This window comes from Microcaecilia unicolor, chromosome 1, assembly GCF_901765095.1.
Source record: "Microcaecilia unicolor chromosome 1, aMicUni1.1, whole genome shotgun sequence".
NCBI lineage: Eukaryota > Metazoa > Chordata > Amphibia > Gymnophiona > Siphonopidae > Microcaecilia > Microcaecilia unicolor.
The window spans coordinates 246,971,921-246,991,446 of record NC_044031.1 but is presented as its reverse complement, the minus strand read 5'-3'; the positions used below and the strand labels follow the sequence as shown (position 1 = coordinate 246,991,446).

Here is a 19,526-nt window from a genome sequence, read left to right as displayed (position 1 = left end):
GAGGATGCCTCCTGGGATGAAGGGGAAGACCCCAGATATTTCTTTTCCGAGGAGTCTTGTGGTCTTCCTTCTGATCCTACTCCTTCACCTGAGAGGAAGCTTTCTCCGCCGGAGAGTCTCTCCTTCTTGTCATTTGTCCGGGAAATGTCTGTGGGCATTCCCTTCCCTGTGGTAACTGAGGATGAGCCCAGGACTGAGATGCTCGAGGTCCTTGACTATCCTTCGCCACCTAAGGAGTCATCCACTGCCCCTCTGCATAATGTCCTTAAGGAGACATTGCTGAGGAACTGGGTGAAACCATTATCTAATCCCACCATCCCCAAGAAAACGGAGTCCCAGTATCGGATCCATGGAGAACCTGAGTTAATGAGGTCGCAGTTACCTCACGACTCTGCGGTTATGGATTCCGCTCTCAAGAGAGCCAGAAAGCGCCCCCGGGGCGAGAATCTAGGACTTTAGACTCTTTTGGGAGGAAGGCCTACCAGTCCTCTATGCTCGTGTCCAGAATTCAGTCCTACCAGCTCTACACGAGCATTCACATGCGGAACAATGTTAAGCAACTGGCGGACATGGTGGATAAGCTCCCTCCGGAGCACGCCAGGCCTTTTCAGGAGGTGGTCAGGCAGCTGAAGGCATGTCATAAATTCCTGTCCAGGGGTGCTTACAACTCTTTTGATGTTGCATCCAGATCCGCTGCTCAAGGTATAGTGATGCGCAGACTCTCATGGCTGCGTGCCTCTGACCTGGACAGTCGGACCCAGCAGCAGCTTGTGGATGTTCCTTGCCGGGGGGGATAATATTTTTGGCGAGAAGGTCGAGCAGGTGGTAGAGCAGCTCCGCCAGTGGGAAACCGCCCTCGACAAACTCTCCCACTGGGCGCCTTCAGCATCTACCTCAACAGGTAGACGTTTTTTCAGGTGAAGGAGGAATGCTCCCTATGCTTACAATAAACATAGGTACAATCCACCTTCCCGACAGCCTTCTCAGGCTCAACCCCAGCGCGCTCGTTCGTGTCAACAGAGTGCGCCCAGACAGGCCCCTGCAGCTCCCCAGCAAAAGCAAGGGACGGGCTTGTGACTGGCTCCAGTTGAGCATAGCCGCCATAAACGTACCTGTGCCGGACGATCTGCCAGTCGGAGGGAGGTTAACATTTTTTCACCAAAGGTGGCCTCTCATAATGTCCTACCGGTGGGTTCTTCAAATTGTCCGGTTAGGGTACTCCCGCAATTTGATCTCCAGACCTCTAAATTGTCCACCGGGAGCTCAGTCCTTCAGCTTCCAGCACAGGCAGGTACTTGCAGAGGAACTCTCCGCCCTTCTCAGCACCAATGCGGTCGAGCCCATACCACCAGGACAAGAAGGGCTGGGATTCTATTCCAGGTACTTCCTTGTGCAAAAGAAAACAGGGGGTATGCGTCCCATCCTAGACCTAAGCGCCCTGAACAAATATCTGGTCTGAGAAAAGTTCAGGATGGTTTCCCTGGGCACCCTTCTTCCCATGATTCAGAAAAACGATTGGCTATGCTCTCTGGACTTAAAGGATGCTTATACACACATCCCGATACTTCCAGCTCACAGGCAGTATCTTCGATTCCGTCTGGGAACACAGCACTTTCAGTATTGTGTGCTACCTTTTGGTCTCGCGTTTGCGCCCATGGTATTTACAAAATGCCTGGCAGTTGTTGCAGCGTCACTATGCAGACTGTGAGTGCATGTGTTCCTTTATCTCGACGATTGGCTGGTGAAGAACACCTCAGAGGCAGGAGCTCTACAGTCCATGCAGATGACTCTCAAACTCCTGGAGCTCCTCGGGTTTGTTATAAATTACCCAAAGTCCCATCTCCTTCCAGTTCAACAACTAGAATTCATAGGAGCTCTGCTGGACTCTCAGATAGCTTGGGCCTATCTTCCCGAGGCGAGGGCAAACAATCTTCTGCCACTGGTTTCCTGAGCCACAGCGTCTCATCAGATCACAGCTCAGCAGATGTTCATGTGACGCCTAGCACTAACTATTCTATAACATATGTGTACACCTGGGGCCCAATATCAGGAGCCAAGTTATAGAACTGTTCTTTTAGGGGTCAGTTTTATAACCTAGGTGCTCACATTTACACATGCATTATCCCTGGGATTCCATATAGTTTGTCTTATTGCTCGCACAAATCCACCCTAATTTCCTTTATTTGATCCACCCCTGGAATTGCTAGAAAATTCCCTTATGAAGATTGTACACCCACTTTGGGGTCGGAATTTATTCTTCAGATATGTAGGTTTCTAATTATTTAAAATCTTAAAAATCAGAACTAAGAATATAAAACATCAGATTTCTTTCATAGGAAACCAATATAATGTAATAACAGGCATGCATTCTCCCAATGTGACCCACTTAGCTCTAATCTCGCTACTGTATTCTGAATTCTCCAAGGACAAGCAGGCTAGTTAATATTCACATGTGAGTGACGTCATCCACGTCGCCTGGTGCGGAACACTACAATAGTGTATATAACTTTAAGAGCCATGCGCTAGTGTTCCCACTACGCATGCTCAAGTGCCTTCCCACTCGCCACAATAGCACGGGATTGGCAAGTTTGTCTGCCGTTGGGCTGTCTGTATTGGTTGTGGTGACCGCAGTGGTGTCTAGTAGTTCACGATTTGGTATAATTTTTTCATGTCTTTGTATTCAGGCCCTATTTTGGTTTTGTAATAAAGTCTTTTGGCTTGTCTTATAGCGTATTTGTATTTTCTTTGAGTTTGTTTCCATGCTTTGAGTGTTTGTGCATCTTTTTTTTTTTTTTTTCCATGCTCTTTCGAGTTTCCTGGATTGTGTTTTTAATTTTTTTCAGTTCTTCGTTGAACCATTGTATTGAGCTATGCCTACATGAGGTTCTTGTTTGTAAGGTTGCTATTTTGTCTAATATGCTTTTGCATGTTTTACCCCAATCTGAAAGATAGTATGTAGTGTCCATTTGTGCTGACCATTCATTATTGTACATCTGTTGCCAGAATGTTTCCGAGTCTATTTGGCCTCGTGTGCTGTAGGTTTTGTGTTCTTGTATACGGTGTGAACCCATTTTTCACCAGAGTAGGGATAAGTTTAGTTTGTAGTGGTCTGACCATGGTGTGTTTGTCCATTTAATATCTGATATTATTAGATTCTGATCCGTGGACAGTTTGTGTGAGATATGGTCGAGTGTGTGCCCTTTGATTTGGGTTGCTTGAATGTGTGGCCATTTAAGGCCCCATAAATGGAGGAATTCCTTGCATTCGCGTTTGTTTGCAGAGTTTGGGTCTTCTAGGTGAAGGTTGATGTCACCCAATACTAGTATATTGGGGTTGGTTACACAGGTATTTGATATGAATTCCATGAAGTGTGATTGGCATTCATTCCAATTACCTGGTGGTCTATAGAACAAGACAGAGTTTAGGTGGCCAAGCAGGGTAGTGTGGTGGATTCTAATTGAGGCAATTTCAAGTTGGGATGTTATGGACTCGGCAGTGGTTTCGGAAGTGGTCTGAATGGATTAGTGCTATGCCTCCGCCTCTCTTTTCCTTTCTGGTCCAGTGAGTAATTTTGTATCCCGGGGGGCATAGGTCCAGGATTATAGGGTCTTTTTGATCGTGGATCCAGGTTTCAGTGATGAAGAGCAGGTCGAGATTTTCTGACATGATCCAATCTGTTATTATTGCTGCTTTATTTACTAAGGATCTGGCATTGATGTAACCCACTTGAATTGTTTGGTAAGGGTCATCTTTGTTTGATGTTATGTGGATTTTTGTTACTTGTTGTTTCTTTGTTGGTGTGGGTTTGTTATGACCTTTGTTTCCCTTGTATTGAAGTTGGCCGCAAGTTGGTGTTCTTCCTTTACTTTGGTTGTTGTCAGTTTGGTGCGGTGTGGTGTATCTGGTCAAACTTTGATGGTTATGTAGTATGGGTATGATGTTGCTTTTAGCGAGTGGGGTGGTTAGTGTTAGGTGGACCAGGAATAAGGAGTAGATTGTTAGGAGCAGTTTGCTGGTGTTCATTTTGGTGTTAATTCTTTAGTGCAGCTAGTAGGTCGTTGTTGCTGCAGTGGTTGGAGGTAGGATGCTAGTTAACTTTGTTTAGCTGGAGGAGTGCAACAATTGAGCGGCTACATAAGACATTGCAGGCTGAGAGCAGACTCAGCTGCATCAAACCTGGTTTATCAAATCTTCGCTTGCATCGCTGTTCTCTGTGGTCAATAATGTAGTGAATGTTTGATTATGCATGCAAAATACATTTTCTCTGCCTTCAGATTCCTGAATTAACTGGAATATTAATCTCTTGAAGTATTTCTGTCAACCTGTTGCAGCAAATTAACTTGCTCCAAATCATTCAGAACTTTCCATAAAGAAGCTTAAACTTGCTTTGATATGCCTGGCAAATTAAGGTGTTTATGCAAGGCTGTATTACTAAAGGCGTTGGTATCTTACATGAATAAACAATACCCTTAAAGCAGTTTTCTTTCAGCTTCTATCTATCAGTCACTTATATCAGCATTATTAAGATCAAGCATAGAATTTATCAAATAAATTGTTCCCATATTATTGGAGTACTTACAGGATGGGCCACAATGCATTGTTTAATATGCTTAAGTCCAATGAACAACTTGGTAGGTGAAAGGCAGGATGTGGGGCTGCCAATTACAGCTCTTTCACTGCATTTTACTCTTTAGCTAAGGTGGTTTCTGCTTTTCATGTTAATCAAACTCTCTATTTACCCTCTTTTTCTGAAGAGGATTGTGGATCAGAATTTTCCTCCTTGCATCTCCTTAATGTTAAGAGTTCTTTTGCGCAGTTTAGAGGCCACTAATGATTTTAATCGCTCAGATCATCTTTTCATTCTTCTCTTGGAACTAAAAACGATTTGAGTGCTTCTAAAGCAACTGTAGCTCATTGGTTGAAGGACATTATCTCTTCAGTCTATTTGTTAGCAAGGAAAAGAACTCCCTTGCATCTTAAAGCTCATTCTACAAGTCGCTATCTACCTCTTTTGCGGAAACCCATACTGTTTCTGTAGATGAAATTTGTAGGGCTGCCACATGGTCCACATTTCATACATTTTCTAAGCATTACTGTCTGAATGTGACAGCTAGGGTGGAAGCTTTTTGGAGTTTCTAGTCATGCAGAAGGATTATTGCATTCCCTCCCAGCTTGACGACTGCTTTTATACATCACACAAGTATGGACTAATCCTTTGGAAACACTAAGGAAGGAAAAATTAGTTCTTACCTGATAATATTCTTTCCTTTAGTCCCAAAGGATTAGTCCAGATCCTACCCTTATCTTTTTCTGTTTTGTTGGGTTATTTGTTGATTTTCTCGTTTCATAGGTACAAGGTTAATGTTGTTTGTTCTTCAAAGTTTATAAACATTAATTAAAGAGGCAGGCATTCTATTTATTTCCATTAACTTCTTACTGCTTGGAACCTAGTGCACAGAAGCCTTATATGGCAAAGTTCTAATTTGTAATACTACAATTTCTACTATCATTCTTAAGTTTATTCTTTGAATGTAAAGTATTTAATTGCAATTAAAAAAAATAGTATCTGAAATATGTAGGGATCCTTTTACCAAGCCATGGGGAAAAGGGCCCTGCGCTAGCGGTGGGGTATGTTTTTCCCACGCATCAGGGCCTTGGTACAAAATAAGTACCTGAATATATGTAAACCGCTTTGAATGTAGTTGCAAAAACCTTAGAAAGGCGGTAGGTATATCAAGTCCCATTTCCCTTTTTTACCACAGTGGGTAAAAAGACCCCAGGTACACATGGTCATGTGGTAAGAGAATTCTTACCACATGGCCATGCGACAGAGAGCCCTTACCGGCACCCATTGAGTTGGTGATAAGGGCTCCTGCAGTAACCTGGCAGTGCACAGCAATGCGTGATTACTGCCAGGTTACTGCCGTGCAAGCCATTTCCGAGGGTTTTCTTTTTTCCCCGGAAATGGCGTGTGCTCGGGTCATGGACCCTATGATCCCCTGTCTCCAAGGACAAGCACACCTAATCCTGGTTTTCTCTTGTAAAATACTTGCTAATGAGTGCCCAATAGAAAAGTGGTATGAGAAATGCCATGTAAAGAAAGAGTAGAACAATGAAAACAAGCAAACTATTTAGTGACATTGTTCAGCAGGAAGTTAATTAAAAAAGCTATGCCTCATGTTTAACACCTATTTGCCAATGCAAGCAGCTGTTTGGCTTGGCCTCAGAATCCTACCAGAGTAAACTAAGCAATTAGGTGCATTGATTAGACACAAAGACATGGAAAAATTAGTTCTTACCTGATAATTTTCTTTGCTTTAGTGTGAAGGGATTATTTGTGGACTGTGCCTGCTAGTGGATGGGTCTCAACGCCAAAGATTCCCGTCTTCTTTTCTGAGTGTCTCTAGATAAATCAGGAAACACTTGCACTGTAGAACCCAAAAACTTTGCTTTCATATAATGGAAGTATAAACAGAAAATATTATTCCTTTCAGGCTTCAGCGCAAAAGTTACCAGAAGTGTAGTTCATTCAGTAATTACTTCCATCGAGCTTTCCAAAAATTCAGTAAGATTTAAGTCAAGTTGTACGTTATCATTAGATCGCCTCATGCCAGAGAGATATTGAGCCCTTACTATGAGTGGAAAGTCCTCAGTTGGAACCCTAAGTAGTTCTTGAAAATATTTTTTCAACATATCAACTGCAGGAATCAGAGGAGATTTAGGAAACTATATTATCCAAATATTTAGGCTTACGAGCTTGAATTTTTTTTCCTTAATAGTTGTTGAAGAAAAGCTCTGAATCTCTTTCCCCTCTTGTTCCAGCATCTCAATTCTAGTCCCTTGCTGCCCCAGATCCTGAGACAGGGATTGACAAGTTCCTTTTAAAAGACAGAACTTCAGTTCCAAAAGAATTAGATATCTGGAGAAGGGCAGACTGCAAACCCTGGATAGCGTCCCACAAGGACTCCAATGTCACCACTGGCAGTTTTTCAAACTTTCCCAGAAATGAGAAAGAATCTATCCCCTCAGGAAGGGCTACTGGCAAAACACCAGTCTTCCCTGCATCCATAGCTGGTAAAATTGGGGAAGAAACGGCCAGTGGGACCCCCACTCACTGCCGAAGACTCGAGTTTCTCCAAAGGGCACCCCTGTTTCAGTGTGTCCGTCACCGTCAAGCTGCTTCCAGGTCTGGGAGGAGCAGCCTGTACGAGAGGGCTCAACGATGCGCCCTCAATGCTGTGGTCTGAGATCGATCCACCAGACCCAATTGAAGCGAGCGTATTCCTCTCCTGTGCCCAACTGCCAAAGTTTCCAGGGTAGCCTGCTTGAGGTAAGGCCTCCTCCAGGGGTAGGGGGAACTCCCCAGTTTTTAGCTTTAATTTTCCTCATGCATCGAGGGAAAAACCTCCCCCAAAAAATCAGGCAAAAACCTCCGGAGTCTCAGGAGCACAGGCAAACACGTCTGACTCCAGCGCCATCTTGGTCTCCATCACTTAGTTGAGATATTATTTTTTAATGATTCTGATTGTGGTCACCCATTGTGTCTGTCTTTGAAAAACTGTCCAGTAAAGAGTCTGCATGTTTCTTTAGTTTGTCTGTACGAAACAAATTCATTAGTTTAATAAGTAGGTATTTTTGTTTTTTACGAAGGTAGTACTGACAAGAAAAAAAACCTGTGGTTTCTCCTCAGTCTTTCAGTTTGTTTATTTGTGGTATTATGTCATACTTAATACTAACTTTTTTTTATTTAGAGAGAAACTTCGAGAACAACATCCAGAGTGGACATTTGGCGAATCGTGGTTATTTTTTGGTTGTCGTCATCGTGACAGGGACTATTTATTTAGGTAAGGAAGAGTGGTCTGGTGGCAAGATCACTGCCTTGTGTTTGAGAAGAAGCTCTGAAACATGACTTCAGGACTGCCACTGAATGGGACTCGGGGAAAACTGCTTTAGCATCTTATAGTTCTCAGCCTTGATTCCATTAAATTTTTCTCTCTCTTGTGTTTGTTCCTTTCTAAATGGGTGTATTCAAAATTCAGGAGTCCTTTTGCAAAGGCGTGCTAGCGTTTTTAGCTCCCGCAAAAAATAAGCATGCACTAAACGCTAGAGACACCCATAGCAATTATATGGGTGTCTCTAGCATTTTGGGTGTCTCTAGCATTTAGCGCGTGCTAAAAACGCTAGCGAGAGCCTTTGTAAAAGACCCCCTCAGGAAATTGCTTTCAATGTTGCAGTCTTTAATTTTGGAGGGTTTTTTGGAAGTGAAAAAAAAAAGTTGACATTTAGATAAGGGAAATACAAGTTAGAAACTTTCCAGGAAGATATAAGTAAAGTTACACAAATTTTCATCATATTGCTTTAAAAAAAGTTTGTTTCTCATTGTTCATTAAGTATGAGTCATCTACACACACACAAAAATGTTAATAGTTGTTTCAGTTTTCTCCTCTTTTGGATGCACAGTTTCTTCCTGCCTTTCTGGGCTTCCAGCATACTTGGAACCAGTGCTGGGATTTGGTGTCATGAGCATTCATTCACAACTACCTTCTACTTATTTTATTCCAACCATTGTATTGACTATCAAAACTTGGCAATTATGGGCCCTAAATCCTGTCACTATGGGGGTAATTTTACAAGTGGCATGAACATGTAGCTTTACACACTCTCTGATAGGCACATACAAAGTTGCCTGGGGGTGTATTTATTTATGTGGAAATAAGGGTCAACGAACAAGTTGTAGGTGATACTTTTTTATTCAACGCATTTTATAACTTTGAGAAGTGTCTTTTATACTGCCAATTTCACATCAGTTGTTCAAGGTGATTTATAGTATGAAAGATAAATAAAACATAACTAATCACATCTTCAACTACGAGAATCTCCCAGCCTTGTCATCGTGTCCTGTCAGCCACCACCAGAAAACTGTCACATTCTTCTATCAAATCTCTGCCATGGAAACACATAGTTTCATTTCCTAAAATGAACGGTATTCAGTGCCTAAACATCACAGTGGGAGGGCATTTCACAGTTTGTCTACTGGTCTTATTAATGCTTGATCTGTAAAAAAAAAAAGATTTTAATATATGATTTAATTTTAAGTGGGAATTATGATATTTTTTGTGTGATGGAGTCATGGTTAGCAAAATCAGACCGTGTAGCTGAAAAGCAATTTACCCAGCAGATTTTAAGTGGGAATAGTTTTTTGGGAAGGATAAGAGAGGAACTGGGATTATTGTGGGTTTTTTTTAAGGATAATTTAGATTTTAAAGTAGCAGAGGTGAACTTTGGTAGAGTAAGTTATGAATATTTAGGTTTAAAGGGTAAGGTCGTTTCATTTTATATGTTATATTTTCCACCTAGAGTTTTATCTTCTGATCGTTCTGATTTATGTGCATTTTTGGTTTCCCTGCCTGTTGATTTGGAGAGAACTTGTGTGTTAGGGGATTTAAATTTGATATTAGGACCATCATCCTTGAAGGTTAGAGAACTGGATCATGTGGTGTTTGAAATCTTATTAGTTTGCTCTTTGTCTGAGATTATCAGTGAAGCAACTCATAAGGCAAATAATATACCTGATTTTAATCTGTAAATTTGTTAAAGGACTTGGATTCGCGCTAACCATGTAGGAGCCTATAGGGATATTGTAGGCACGTACATGGTTAACGCGTGTTAAAAACGTTAACGCGCCTAAAACGCTGCTTAGTAAACAGGGCCCTTATTGTATTTATGTTTATATTTGGTTGTTTTACTATTGTTATGTTGTTAACAAAATTGTAAGTTTTATGTTAAACTGGACCTTCTGTACACTGCCTCAAGTGAACCTGTTCATAAAGGCGGTTAATAAATCCCAATAAATAAATAAAATACAAATACAGGCATATACATGTGTATGTGCATACATGTCTGAATGCCAAATGTGTGCCTACATGCTATATATTGGATAGTGCATAATTGCAAGATGGGCAGAGTATTTGTAGGGCCTACACTTGTGGGCATAACTTATAGAATACTATAATTTATGCACGTGTCGTCCATAACTAGTCACACACAGTTACCAGCTCTGTGGCTAGCATAAGTGCTTACACCTAAGCGCATAAAGGAAAGTAGACACCTGCCTTCCTTTATAGAATATGCTCCTATCACATGGCCACTTATAGATTTACTCTCTGTGACATCAGAAATATTCCTCCCATTCGATAGGACATCTTAGATACCTGAAGAAGCAATTCATCCAATTTAATGTGGACAAATGCAAAGTGATGCACTTTGGAAAGAATAATCCGAATCATAGCTACCTGATGCTAGGGTCAACCTTGGGAGTCAGCACCCAAGAAAAAGATCTAGGTGTCATTGTAGATAATACGCTAAAATCTTCTCAGTGTGTGGCGGTGGCCAAAAAAGCAAACGGGATGCTAGAAATTATTAGCAAAAAGATGGTGAATAAGACTGAAAATACTATAATGCCTCTGCATTGCTCTATGGTGCGACCTCACCTTGAGTATTGCATTCAGTTCTGGTCACCGTATCTCAAAAAAAGATATAGTGGAATTAGAAAAGATTCAGAGAAGAGCGACCAAAATGATAAAGGGGGGTGGAACTCCTCTCATATGAGGAAAGGCTAAAGAGGTTAGGACTCTTCAGCTTGGTAAAAAGACAGCTAAGGGGAGATATAATTGAGGTCTACAAAATCCTGAGTGGTGCAGACTGAGTAGAAGTGTATTTTTTACTCTTTCCAAAAGTACAAAGACTAGGGGACACTCAAGGAAGTTACATGGAAATAATATTAAAACAAATAGGAGGAAATATTTTTTCACTCAATGAATTGTTAAGCTGTGGAACTGTTTGCCAGAGGATGTAATAACAGCAGTTCTATGTTTGTGCAGCGCTGCATATGCCTTGTAGCGCTATAGAAATGCTAAATAGTAGTAGTAGTAGTTAGTGTATCTGGGTTTATAAAAGGTTTGGACAACTTTTTTGGAGGAAAAGTCCATAGTCTGCTATTGAGACAGACATGGGGAAGCTACTGCTTGCCCTGGGATTGGTAGCATGGAATGTTGCCACTATTGGATTTCTTTCAGGTACTTGTGACCTGGCTTGGCCACTGTTGGAAACAGGATACTGGACTAGGTGGACCATTAATCTGACCCAGTATAGCTGTTCTTATGTTCTTAGTTCTCATTTGCTTCTCAGCCTTGTGGCCACCTCCTTCATTTCCACCCCTGTTCCCTGGGAGAGTTGGCCTGCAGGTACATTACATACTAAACTAGTTCATCACATTGGATTGAGATATCTCTCCAGACAGAAGCAGAAGTAATGACAGGTAGTGATAGCTTTGGCAACACAATGTTTTTCAGCCATCCTTCTGTTAAGAGCTGTGGTTTCTGTTGGAAAAAAAAAAGACTTTCCCAAGTCCCTACTTTTCATCAGCTGTTTTCCAAGTACTATCAGCTAACCTCTTTTCTATGAGATATAATCCTCCACACCTTGAGGCCTTGATCTAATTGGCTTTAAGCGTCTTCCAACTGGACTCCCTGACCCTTACCTCTACCTGCAAAAATGTCCTTGTGTCCAGTGGATCCTATCTGTCCCCTTGGGCTTCCCATCCTATTCCCCAACTCCAGCCCTGCCCTAGGTGTCCTAACCCTGACCCCTACCTCTACCTGCAATAATTTCCTTGTTGCCCAGTGGATCCTGTCTTTCCCCTTGGGCCTCTCAACTTATTCCCCTATTTCAGAGAGTTTCTGTGGAACTTTGGAAGGCTACGTGCTTTGAAAATATGCCTCCAGCTGTCCTATCCCTCTCCCTGGATCTTTCTTTCAAGGCTAACTGGTCCAGGGTATTTTGCTTGGGCACCTGGCAGAGGGAGACCACCAACCAGAGAGACTTACTTCAATGGTTATCCAACCCCCCACCTCCAAACTTGGGAGGCAGAAATGATACCCATTCACTCCATCCTGTACCACCATCTTCCAAAATAGCGGCACCTGATTATTAACGGTGCATCAGGATACTTCTGAGGGACAATCTGGCAAATAAGGAAATACTTCCCTTATGTAGGAAGCATTCATTTATTTTTGCAGACTGACCCTTAGCAGTGCCATAATTTTGGAAGATAGAAGAGCTAGAGGCAAGAGCAGGTGGGTATCGTTTTTTCTTCCCAATTTTAGAGATGGGTGGTGAGGGTCAGGGGTCCACTTGGACCATGGGGAGCTGTTTTGTGGGTGAGGGCAATGCGGGGTCCAGGAGTCCACTTGAGCCATCAAGGATCTTGGGTGATCTGAGATTAAGTTCTGCACTTTACCTCAGATATCCTTTTGCTCCCATTCTGCATCCAGTACTCAAGTCATGAGATGATCTAATGATTCAGTGCTAGAGAGATTAAAAAAAAAAAAAAACGTTCATTTTAGTGTGACCTTTTTTTACACTGGGAACAATTTGTCATTCATCCATTTGCATTTGTTTTGCATGCCCATTGTGTTACCCATTAATGCAGTGGGTTTTGCTAAAATTTCTTACTGCATTGGGAGTAAGATTAGCACGGGAAAATCAGGAATACACTGCTGTGCTAAAGGATAGTATAGCTTAGCTTACTGCATCCGGGACTGAGTCCTTGCGTTTAGTCCAGTTTGCTTGTCCCCTTGTTATTAGAGTGTGAAGTAATTTTATCCTTTCAGATCGTAAAATGTGGTTTTGAATCTGGGTTTGTTATCTAGTATAGTTCCCTTTGATGAATTACTTCAGACAACTAATAAGATATTACCAGTCTAGACCCTCTGAAATTTACTATTATCCTTTTATAGATAACCAAAATTTGACCTAATTACTTCCTTGTTTTTACCTTCCAATCAATGCCAAGACATTCTGTCTAACCTAACCCCCTAATTGGTAAGTGGATCTTTATAAGCAAGACTGGAAGATAGAGGGAAGGAAGAGAACTAAAACCTCAGAAGTGTTGGACTTCAGAGTAAAATAAGCCAGAGTACTCTGAACTAGGGGAGAAAAAAGTCCAAAAGAAAAAGTTTTAAAAATCCCCTTCCACAAAAGCAACAAAAAATAACCCCAAACCTTAACCAGCATTATCAAAATATAACAAAAATATTCCTTTTTTAAAATGTTGAGCAATGCATGTGATACAAAAAAAAACCAGAAAAATTACCTCAATTTGTAATGAGCCTCTCAAGAAAGGTATTCAAAATACCATCCTTCACTTAATATTCAAATGCTTAGGAAGGTACTTGTTAAAAAATGACTGTAAATGTTGTGTGTTTTGTTTCAGAGAGGAGCTGAACTGCTTCCTTGAAAATGGGGCATTGACTCACCTCAAAGTCTGTTTCTCCAGAGACACCCCAAGCTATCCTGAAAGAGTGACACGAAAATATGTGCAGGATTATCTCCGAGTTTGTGCTCAAGATGTTGCAAGAATCTTAGTAAAAGAAAAGGGCCACTTCTATGTGTGTGGGTAAGTCATCAAAAAATCAAGGAGGCTAATAAAGAGGAAATATTTTAGGATACTGTTATATATGTTTGAGAGAGCATATGCAGCTTTGCTGGCTATGTAAGGTTAATGGTTTCACAAGTAAATTTGGTAGTGATGTTCCATCAATGTACTTTTTTAACAACAGCTATGGCATTTAGGGGCCATTCAACTAAAGTCTGCCAAGTTTTGGGCTTAATGTTCTAGAACACATAATCTTAATGTGCGGCAAGTCCAAAATTAATGCTGCATCAAGAAAGGGAATTCCCAGTATTTTTTATTAAGGTTGTGCATTAACATTCAGAATAATACATCGTACCCACTCCCTGTTAACACAGAAGCACTTGGCGCCTTTTATTTAGGAGCCGGTAAGTGGTCCCACACAAGGGCGGACTGGCAGTGTTCTGGGTCCCTAACCACCTATCAAAAGTGATTAAACTAGATAGAGGTTAGGGGAGAGTGGTCCCCTACTGTTGTGGGTCCTCGAGGACTACCCTATTGTTCCAGTGATCAGTTTGCCCCGGTCCCATGCTATCTCTTATGTTGGGTGCACAATTCATATAGTAACATAGTAAATGACGACAGATAAAGACCTGTACGGTCCATCCAATCTGCCCAACAAGATAAACTCATTTACATGGTATGTGATACTTTATATGTATACCCGAGTTTGATTTGTCCTTGCCTTTCTCAGGGTACATGTAACGAGCTAGCTGACTAATGCTTCCACACTCACTCTCTGCCCATGCCATGCCCCTAATAGAAAGATTTTGAAATAAATCAATAATTCATGGTTTAGCTTGCAGACATAGGCAAACTGCCACAAAACCCCTTAATGTTGAAACTGCAAATCACTCATATAAATCTGAAAGTCACTTCTCAGCACTAACCCACAGCCAATCCTTATCACAGACAAGCGACTAGTTACCAATGGAACTATCCCACCTCACTGTGAATCTCACAGAAACACTCCACTAGCATCATTAGACACATGCAAAGAACTCACTCAACCCTCCAACACTCATAACAATTAATTTACCACACTTAATGTAACATACCTAATCAATGTAACTAATCTAATACATATTGAAAGCCACATTGAAAAAATGTATATTGGAAAAAGTGGGATATATATGCCGAAATAAATAAATAAAATAAAAATAATGTGGTCACGTAGTAGCCTGTTCCTGCACATTAAGTGCTTATTGCCCTTTAGTAAAAGGAGTCCATAAATAAATTCCACATATTCAAAGCCTCTCTCCAGATAGTGAGCAGCACAGAATACATATGGAGATTGGTGACTGTCAGTTGCTGCGACCATATTCACTCTCCTGCCTATATAACTATACAATTTAAGTTAGGACAGCCATTTTTGTGGCCTAAATTAAACCGCATCGTTATCCATTGTTTAGTGTCCACTGTTTGTGCAAAAAGAGCATGATTAAGCAGACCTTTAGCTGGTGGGATTTTGACGTCTGTAGGAAGATTGGTTCATGCACTGTGGGGTTTATAGTATTTGTACAATGGTGACCATTAATAAAGAGGCAAAACAGTCAGAAGGAGCATTAAAAATAATCTTTTTTCATAATAACAAACAGGACCTGACATGGCCGTATTTTGGCTAGTGTTGCCTGCATCAAGGGTCTGTATATTTCGTGTTCATATATCCATAAACAGTTGGTTAATTCAATTTACAGTTTTCTACACTGCTTCCTTCCACTCAGGTATAGTAGAATGGAAGGAAGCAATGTAGGAAGCTGTAAATTGAATTGACCAACTGTTTATGTATAGATATATGAACACGAAATATACAGACCCCTGCCACAGGCTGAAACACAGCCGTATCAGGTCCTGTTTGTTATTATTAAAGATCATTTTTTAATGCTTCTTCGGACTGCTTCGCCTCTTCATTGATGGTCACCGCTGTTTGTTTTGCATTTGGTACTTCTGTGGAGACCTTTCTCTTTTTTCTGCATACTTTTTATAGTATTTGTAACATGCTGGGATAATTCTGTATTTGATCCTTACAGTTCTCTCAATATGCTTCCATATAAGGTTAAAAAGAGGGCGCTTGTTCGGAAGGGGCTATTATTTGCTCAGTTTATACAGTTTTGAAGTTAAAACGACTGAATTAGCTCCTAATGACTGGATTGTTTTAGTCATTAGTTGAATTGGTTGCTTTTGCTGCTTTATTATCAGTGCTGCCTTTTTTTTTTTTTATCAAGCACTCCTATTCAGGCAGCTCCGCTTTCTTTGCCAGCAGCCTGTTTGGGGGTAGGTGTCTTTCTCTGAGGACACAACAGAGACTATCTTTTCCTGTGAAAGCAAGAGAGAGCATATCTTCTAAACTGCTTTAATAGTATTTCTGGACGGACCTGTAAGTGCCTTCATGCTAATGCTACCTAAAATACTTACTTTGCAAAGGCTACAATCCAATCCAAGCAAGTCACTTAACCCTCCATTGCCCCATGTAAGCCGCATTGAGCCTGCCATGAGTGGGAAAGCGTGGGATACAAATGTAACAAAAAAATATATATATATTTAGTAGGATCAGACTACGGTTTCCCAGATACGTGCTATCATTTGATTATCTGATCAACCTCATGCGTTTTGTTTTCAGTTTTCTTATTTCCAAACATGTAAACTGATGTAATCTAACAAGTTATGGTATACAGTATATGGTGTGCATATATTGCTATTTTTAGTCATCCTTTGAAAAGAGCATGCCCCTTCAACTGCATACATTTTACCCATGGAAAAGAGCTTTTAAAATATTACTCCACGGTATATATGCTTTATAGGCACCTACGTGGACTTCTTACCTCTTTGAAATTGCCCTCCATAAATTTTGAGGCTTGGTGGCATTAGGCTGCAATATTAATGTGATTTCTTTAGGCATGATGCGTTTAGGAATCTTTGTTTTTGCAGGGCACAGCAGTACCCATATTAGTTGGACTAGGCCAATACAGCCCAAATTTTTTAAAACTGTGCTCTAATTTTAGTTAAAAAAAGGCAAGATGTACAGTGTTTGATTCATCTGTTAATGGTATGAAAAGATTGCAAATCTAAAGCTATAGAGGAATCATATCTTACTGAAAAGAAGCCTATTATTTGTATTCTGAATCAGACTAGGTACTCTAAGGCTAGTTAAATACAGTAAATTAATACTTCCACCAGGATATTATTTTGAACAGCAGTCAAGGGCTAAAAGGTGTGTGGAATTAATTGTTTTCAATAACTGCTTTCAAAGAAGGATCATTAAATGTTTGATCAAAGAGCAGAAGGGTTATTGTTCTCCTGTCTGAACATGTTTTTATTGATTTATTGACCACCTGATATGAAAGCTCTTGAGCCATTGATGATTTCCAAAATAATAAGCACTCTGCCTGTAAATATAGGGCCTAGAGCACTGTTAAGCCAAGGAAGGCAATCTCTCTCACCCTCCCACAGCTCAGCCTCTCTCTGTTACCTAATCTCTGCCTCAAACACTCATCTCAGCAGTAGCATTTTAAAAAAGTTTGACCTACCAGTCATACCCACTGGGCTTGGGCAGGGATGCTGCTGGTGCTGATGTCATCATTTCTCTCCTCTTTAAACAGTTGTAGGAGGATGACTCTCCCTGTCCTCAAGCATCAACAAATGACACCATTACCCCTTCAGTTGCACTGACATAATTCTGTCTCTTTGAGAGGCTCCTGACACTGCCTCTTTCATGTGGGCCCTAATGTTGTTAGGTATGCGAAGCCTTAGGGACCAGGTCTGATTTTATAGTGCAACCCAGCACCTAGGATTGGTTGAACCTTGTATATAGATGTTTGTATCTCATTCCTTATGTTTTGTGTATTCTTTATAATTAAACAGAAGATCAGAACAAGTGCTGGATAAGCCAGATCAAGAAGAGAAATGAATTAAACCTAGCACAGCCCATTCTACAGACTGTGCCATACATCAGTGAATTATGATCTGGGTTTGTAAGGGCAAGGCACTCTGCTTCATAAGTTCATTTACCACACTGCACATGAATTTTAACAGCAGGCTAAATGTTGGTCTTATGTTGCACACTAAAACTGAAAAACAGTGGTGTTGTCTGAGATAACTTGTTATAGAAACTATTAACCAATAAACTGTTTTCCACCATCTTTTTTATTTAATAGAGATGGAAAGCACATGGCCAAAGACGTGACTGAATCTCTCATGGATATTTTGAGCACAGAGCTCAGTGTAGACAAGCTTGAAGCTCTGAATATCTTGGCCGCATTACGAGAGGAGAAAAGATATCTGGAAGATGTCTGGGCTTAATTGCATGAAAAAATGAACAGTAAACTGTTTCAGAGAGACACTGTCCTTTATTTGAATAGAGACCACTTTGGGTTACTTTTAACTGAAGCCTTATATATTGTTCGAAGAATAATTTCTGAAAATATCAATGCATTGACAAATGTTTTGTTTTTACTCTGATAATCATGAGTGTTTTCCTGATAATTCACAATATTTCATTGTAGTGGAACATGTTTGAGCAATAAAGAAAATAAAACTTCAAGCCCTGTGGCTGAGGAGTTTCTGTGACTTACAAATGCTTTCTGGATGTTTTTTTTTTTTTCAAGTACTAATAACTGTATAAGATAATTATCCTGCATTAGTTTTGTTTTCCTATCTTCTGAGTGATTGTGTTGCACATGTCTGGGATTCCTATTGCTTTATGTCTTAATTATGAATTTACATTTTATTTTTTATTGTATTCAGCTTGATGTACCATGTAGTTAAGCGGTTTACAATCAAATTAAATAAAAATATAAAAAGACATATATATATATATATATATATATATATATATATATTTCTAGAAAACAACTATTATTCTAAAGATTCAAGAAATTAATTCTAAAACCTTCTCAAATTCACTAAAGAGGGCATGGTATCCTTTACTGAAAGCTTGTGCGAAGAACCACACTTTTACTGTTTTTTTAAACTTTAAATACGATCATTCTAATATAAATCAAGAGGAAGGATGTTCCATTGTGCCGGTGCAAAATACTGAAAAGCTGTTCACTGGATCATCCATTATCCTTCCCTTCAAAGTTTTTAGTCTCATGCATTACACCAATAGTCTCTAATGTTTCTCATACTTTACACTAACACTATCTGCTTTTGTCTCACCTAGAATGTAAACCGAACTGAACCCTGGAAAGGGGATATTAGCGGTATACTTGAATTGAATTGGATCATCACTAATTTTGCTTTTGGAAACCCTGAAACAACCAGAAGAACTTGTTGGGAGGACGGCAGGGACTGAGTTAATAGTATAAAAGTTGTGAAAATATGACACACATTAAACATTCTTGGGGGCAGGAAATAGGTGGAGTTGAGTGGACCTGCAATGTAAGCATCCATTTTATAAAATACACAGGTAAACCTAAAGAATATATGCACACATTTACACCAGTCCTGGAGCAGGAGTAAATTTGGGTTTAGGCATTTGCATGTTATAGGGGTTGTTTCCAGGTGCCTTTTTGAAAATCCTCATATATGCCGATATTGCTTTTAAAAATATATATATATTTTTGGACTTTCAGCATAGGTGTCTTGTTGTAAATTTACTCCCATTGTAGACAAATGAAATGACTGTAGGTTCTTAGATTATTTGCGTCTTACTGACCAAAAAATACATATGATCATATGTCACTGATCTATTAGAGGAAAATAAGAGCTGGATATCAGGGACTCAGATTAGGAGTGCACATTTATTGGAAAATGAATAGTAAATGTGATGACTAGATCATTTTCAGCTCATTCCACTTTATAATCCCATGCCCTTGACGTTCATTTAATGACACAAAATCATTCATTTTCAGCATCATTATTTTCCCTGGGGTTAGGAACAAAGCCTGTATCTTTGCTTTGCTAGACACAGCAGTAATGCCTTTGAGAGGAGCAAGGAAGAAGTAGAAATCACTTGGCCTATCATGTTGAAACTTTTTGTCAACAGCCAAACAAGCCTATTCAGTCTTCCAAATTCCATTGTGAATGATGTCAGCATGAATGTGAGACCAGCACC

The 19,526-nt window shown here is 40.2% G+C and overlaps 1 protein-coding gene across 3 annotated transcripts in view; it reads left to right on the top strand.

The window, feature by feature from the left end:
• The window catches only part of MTRR (5-methyltetrahydrofolate-homocysteine methyltransferase reductase), a 122,412-nt gene extending 104,384 nt beyond the window's left edge, over positions 1-18,028 (top strand). For all 3 annotated transcript variants that reach the window (XM_030205383.1, XM_030205365.1, XM_030205373.1), the window contains exons 14-16: positions 7,752-7,844; positions 13,274-13,456; positions 17,626-18,028. In XM_030205383.1, the coding sequence (XP_030061243.1) occupies positions 7,752-7,844; positions 13,274-13,456; positions 17,626-17,770 (421 nt within the window). In that variant the 3' untranslated portion in view covers positions 17,771-18,028. The remainder of the gene's footprint in view (positions 1-7,751; positions 7,845-13,273; positions 13,457-17,625) is intronic.
• The last annotated feature ends 1,498 nt before the right edge of the window (positions 18,029-19,526 follow it).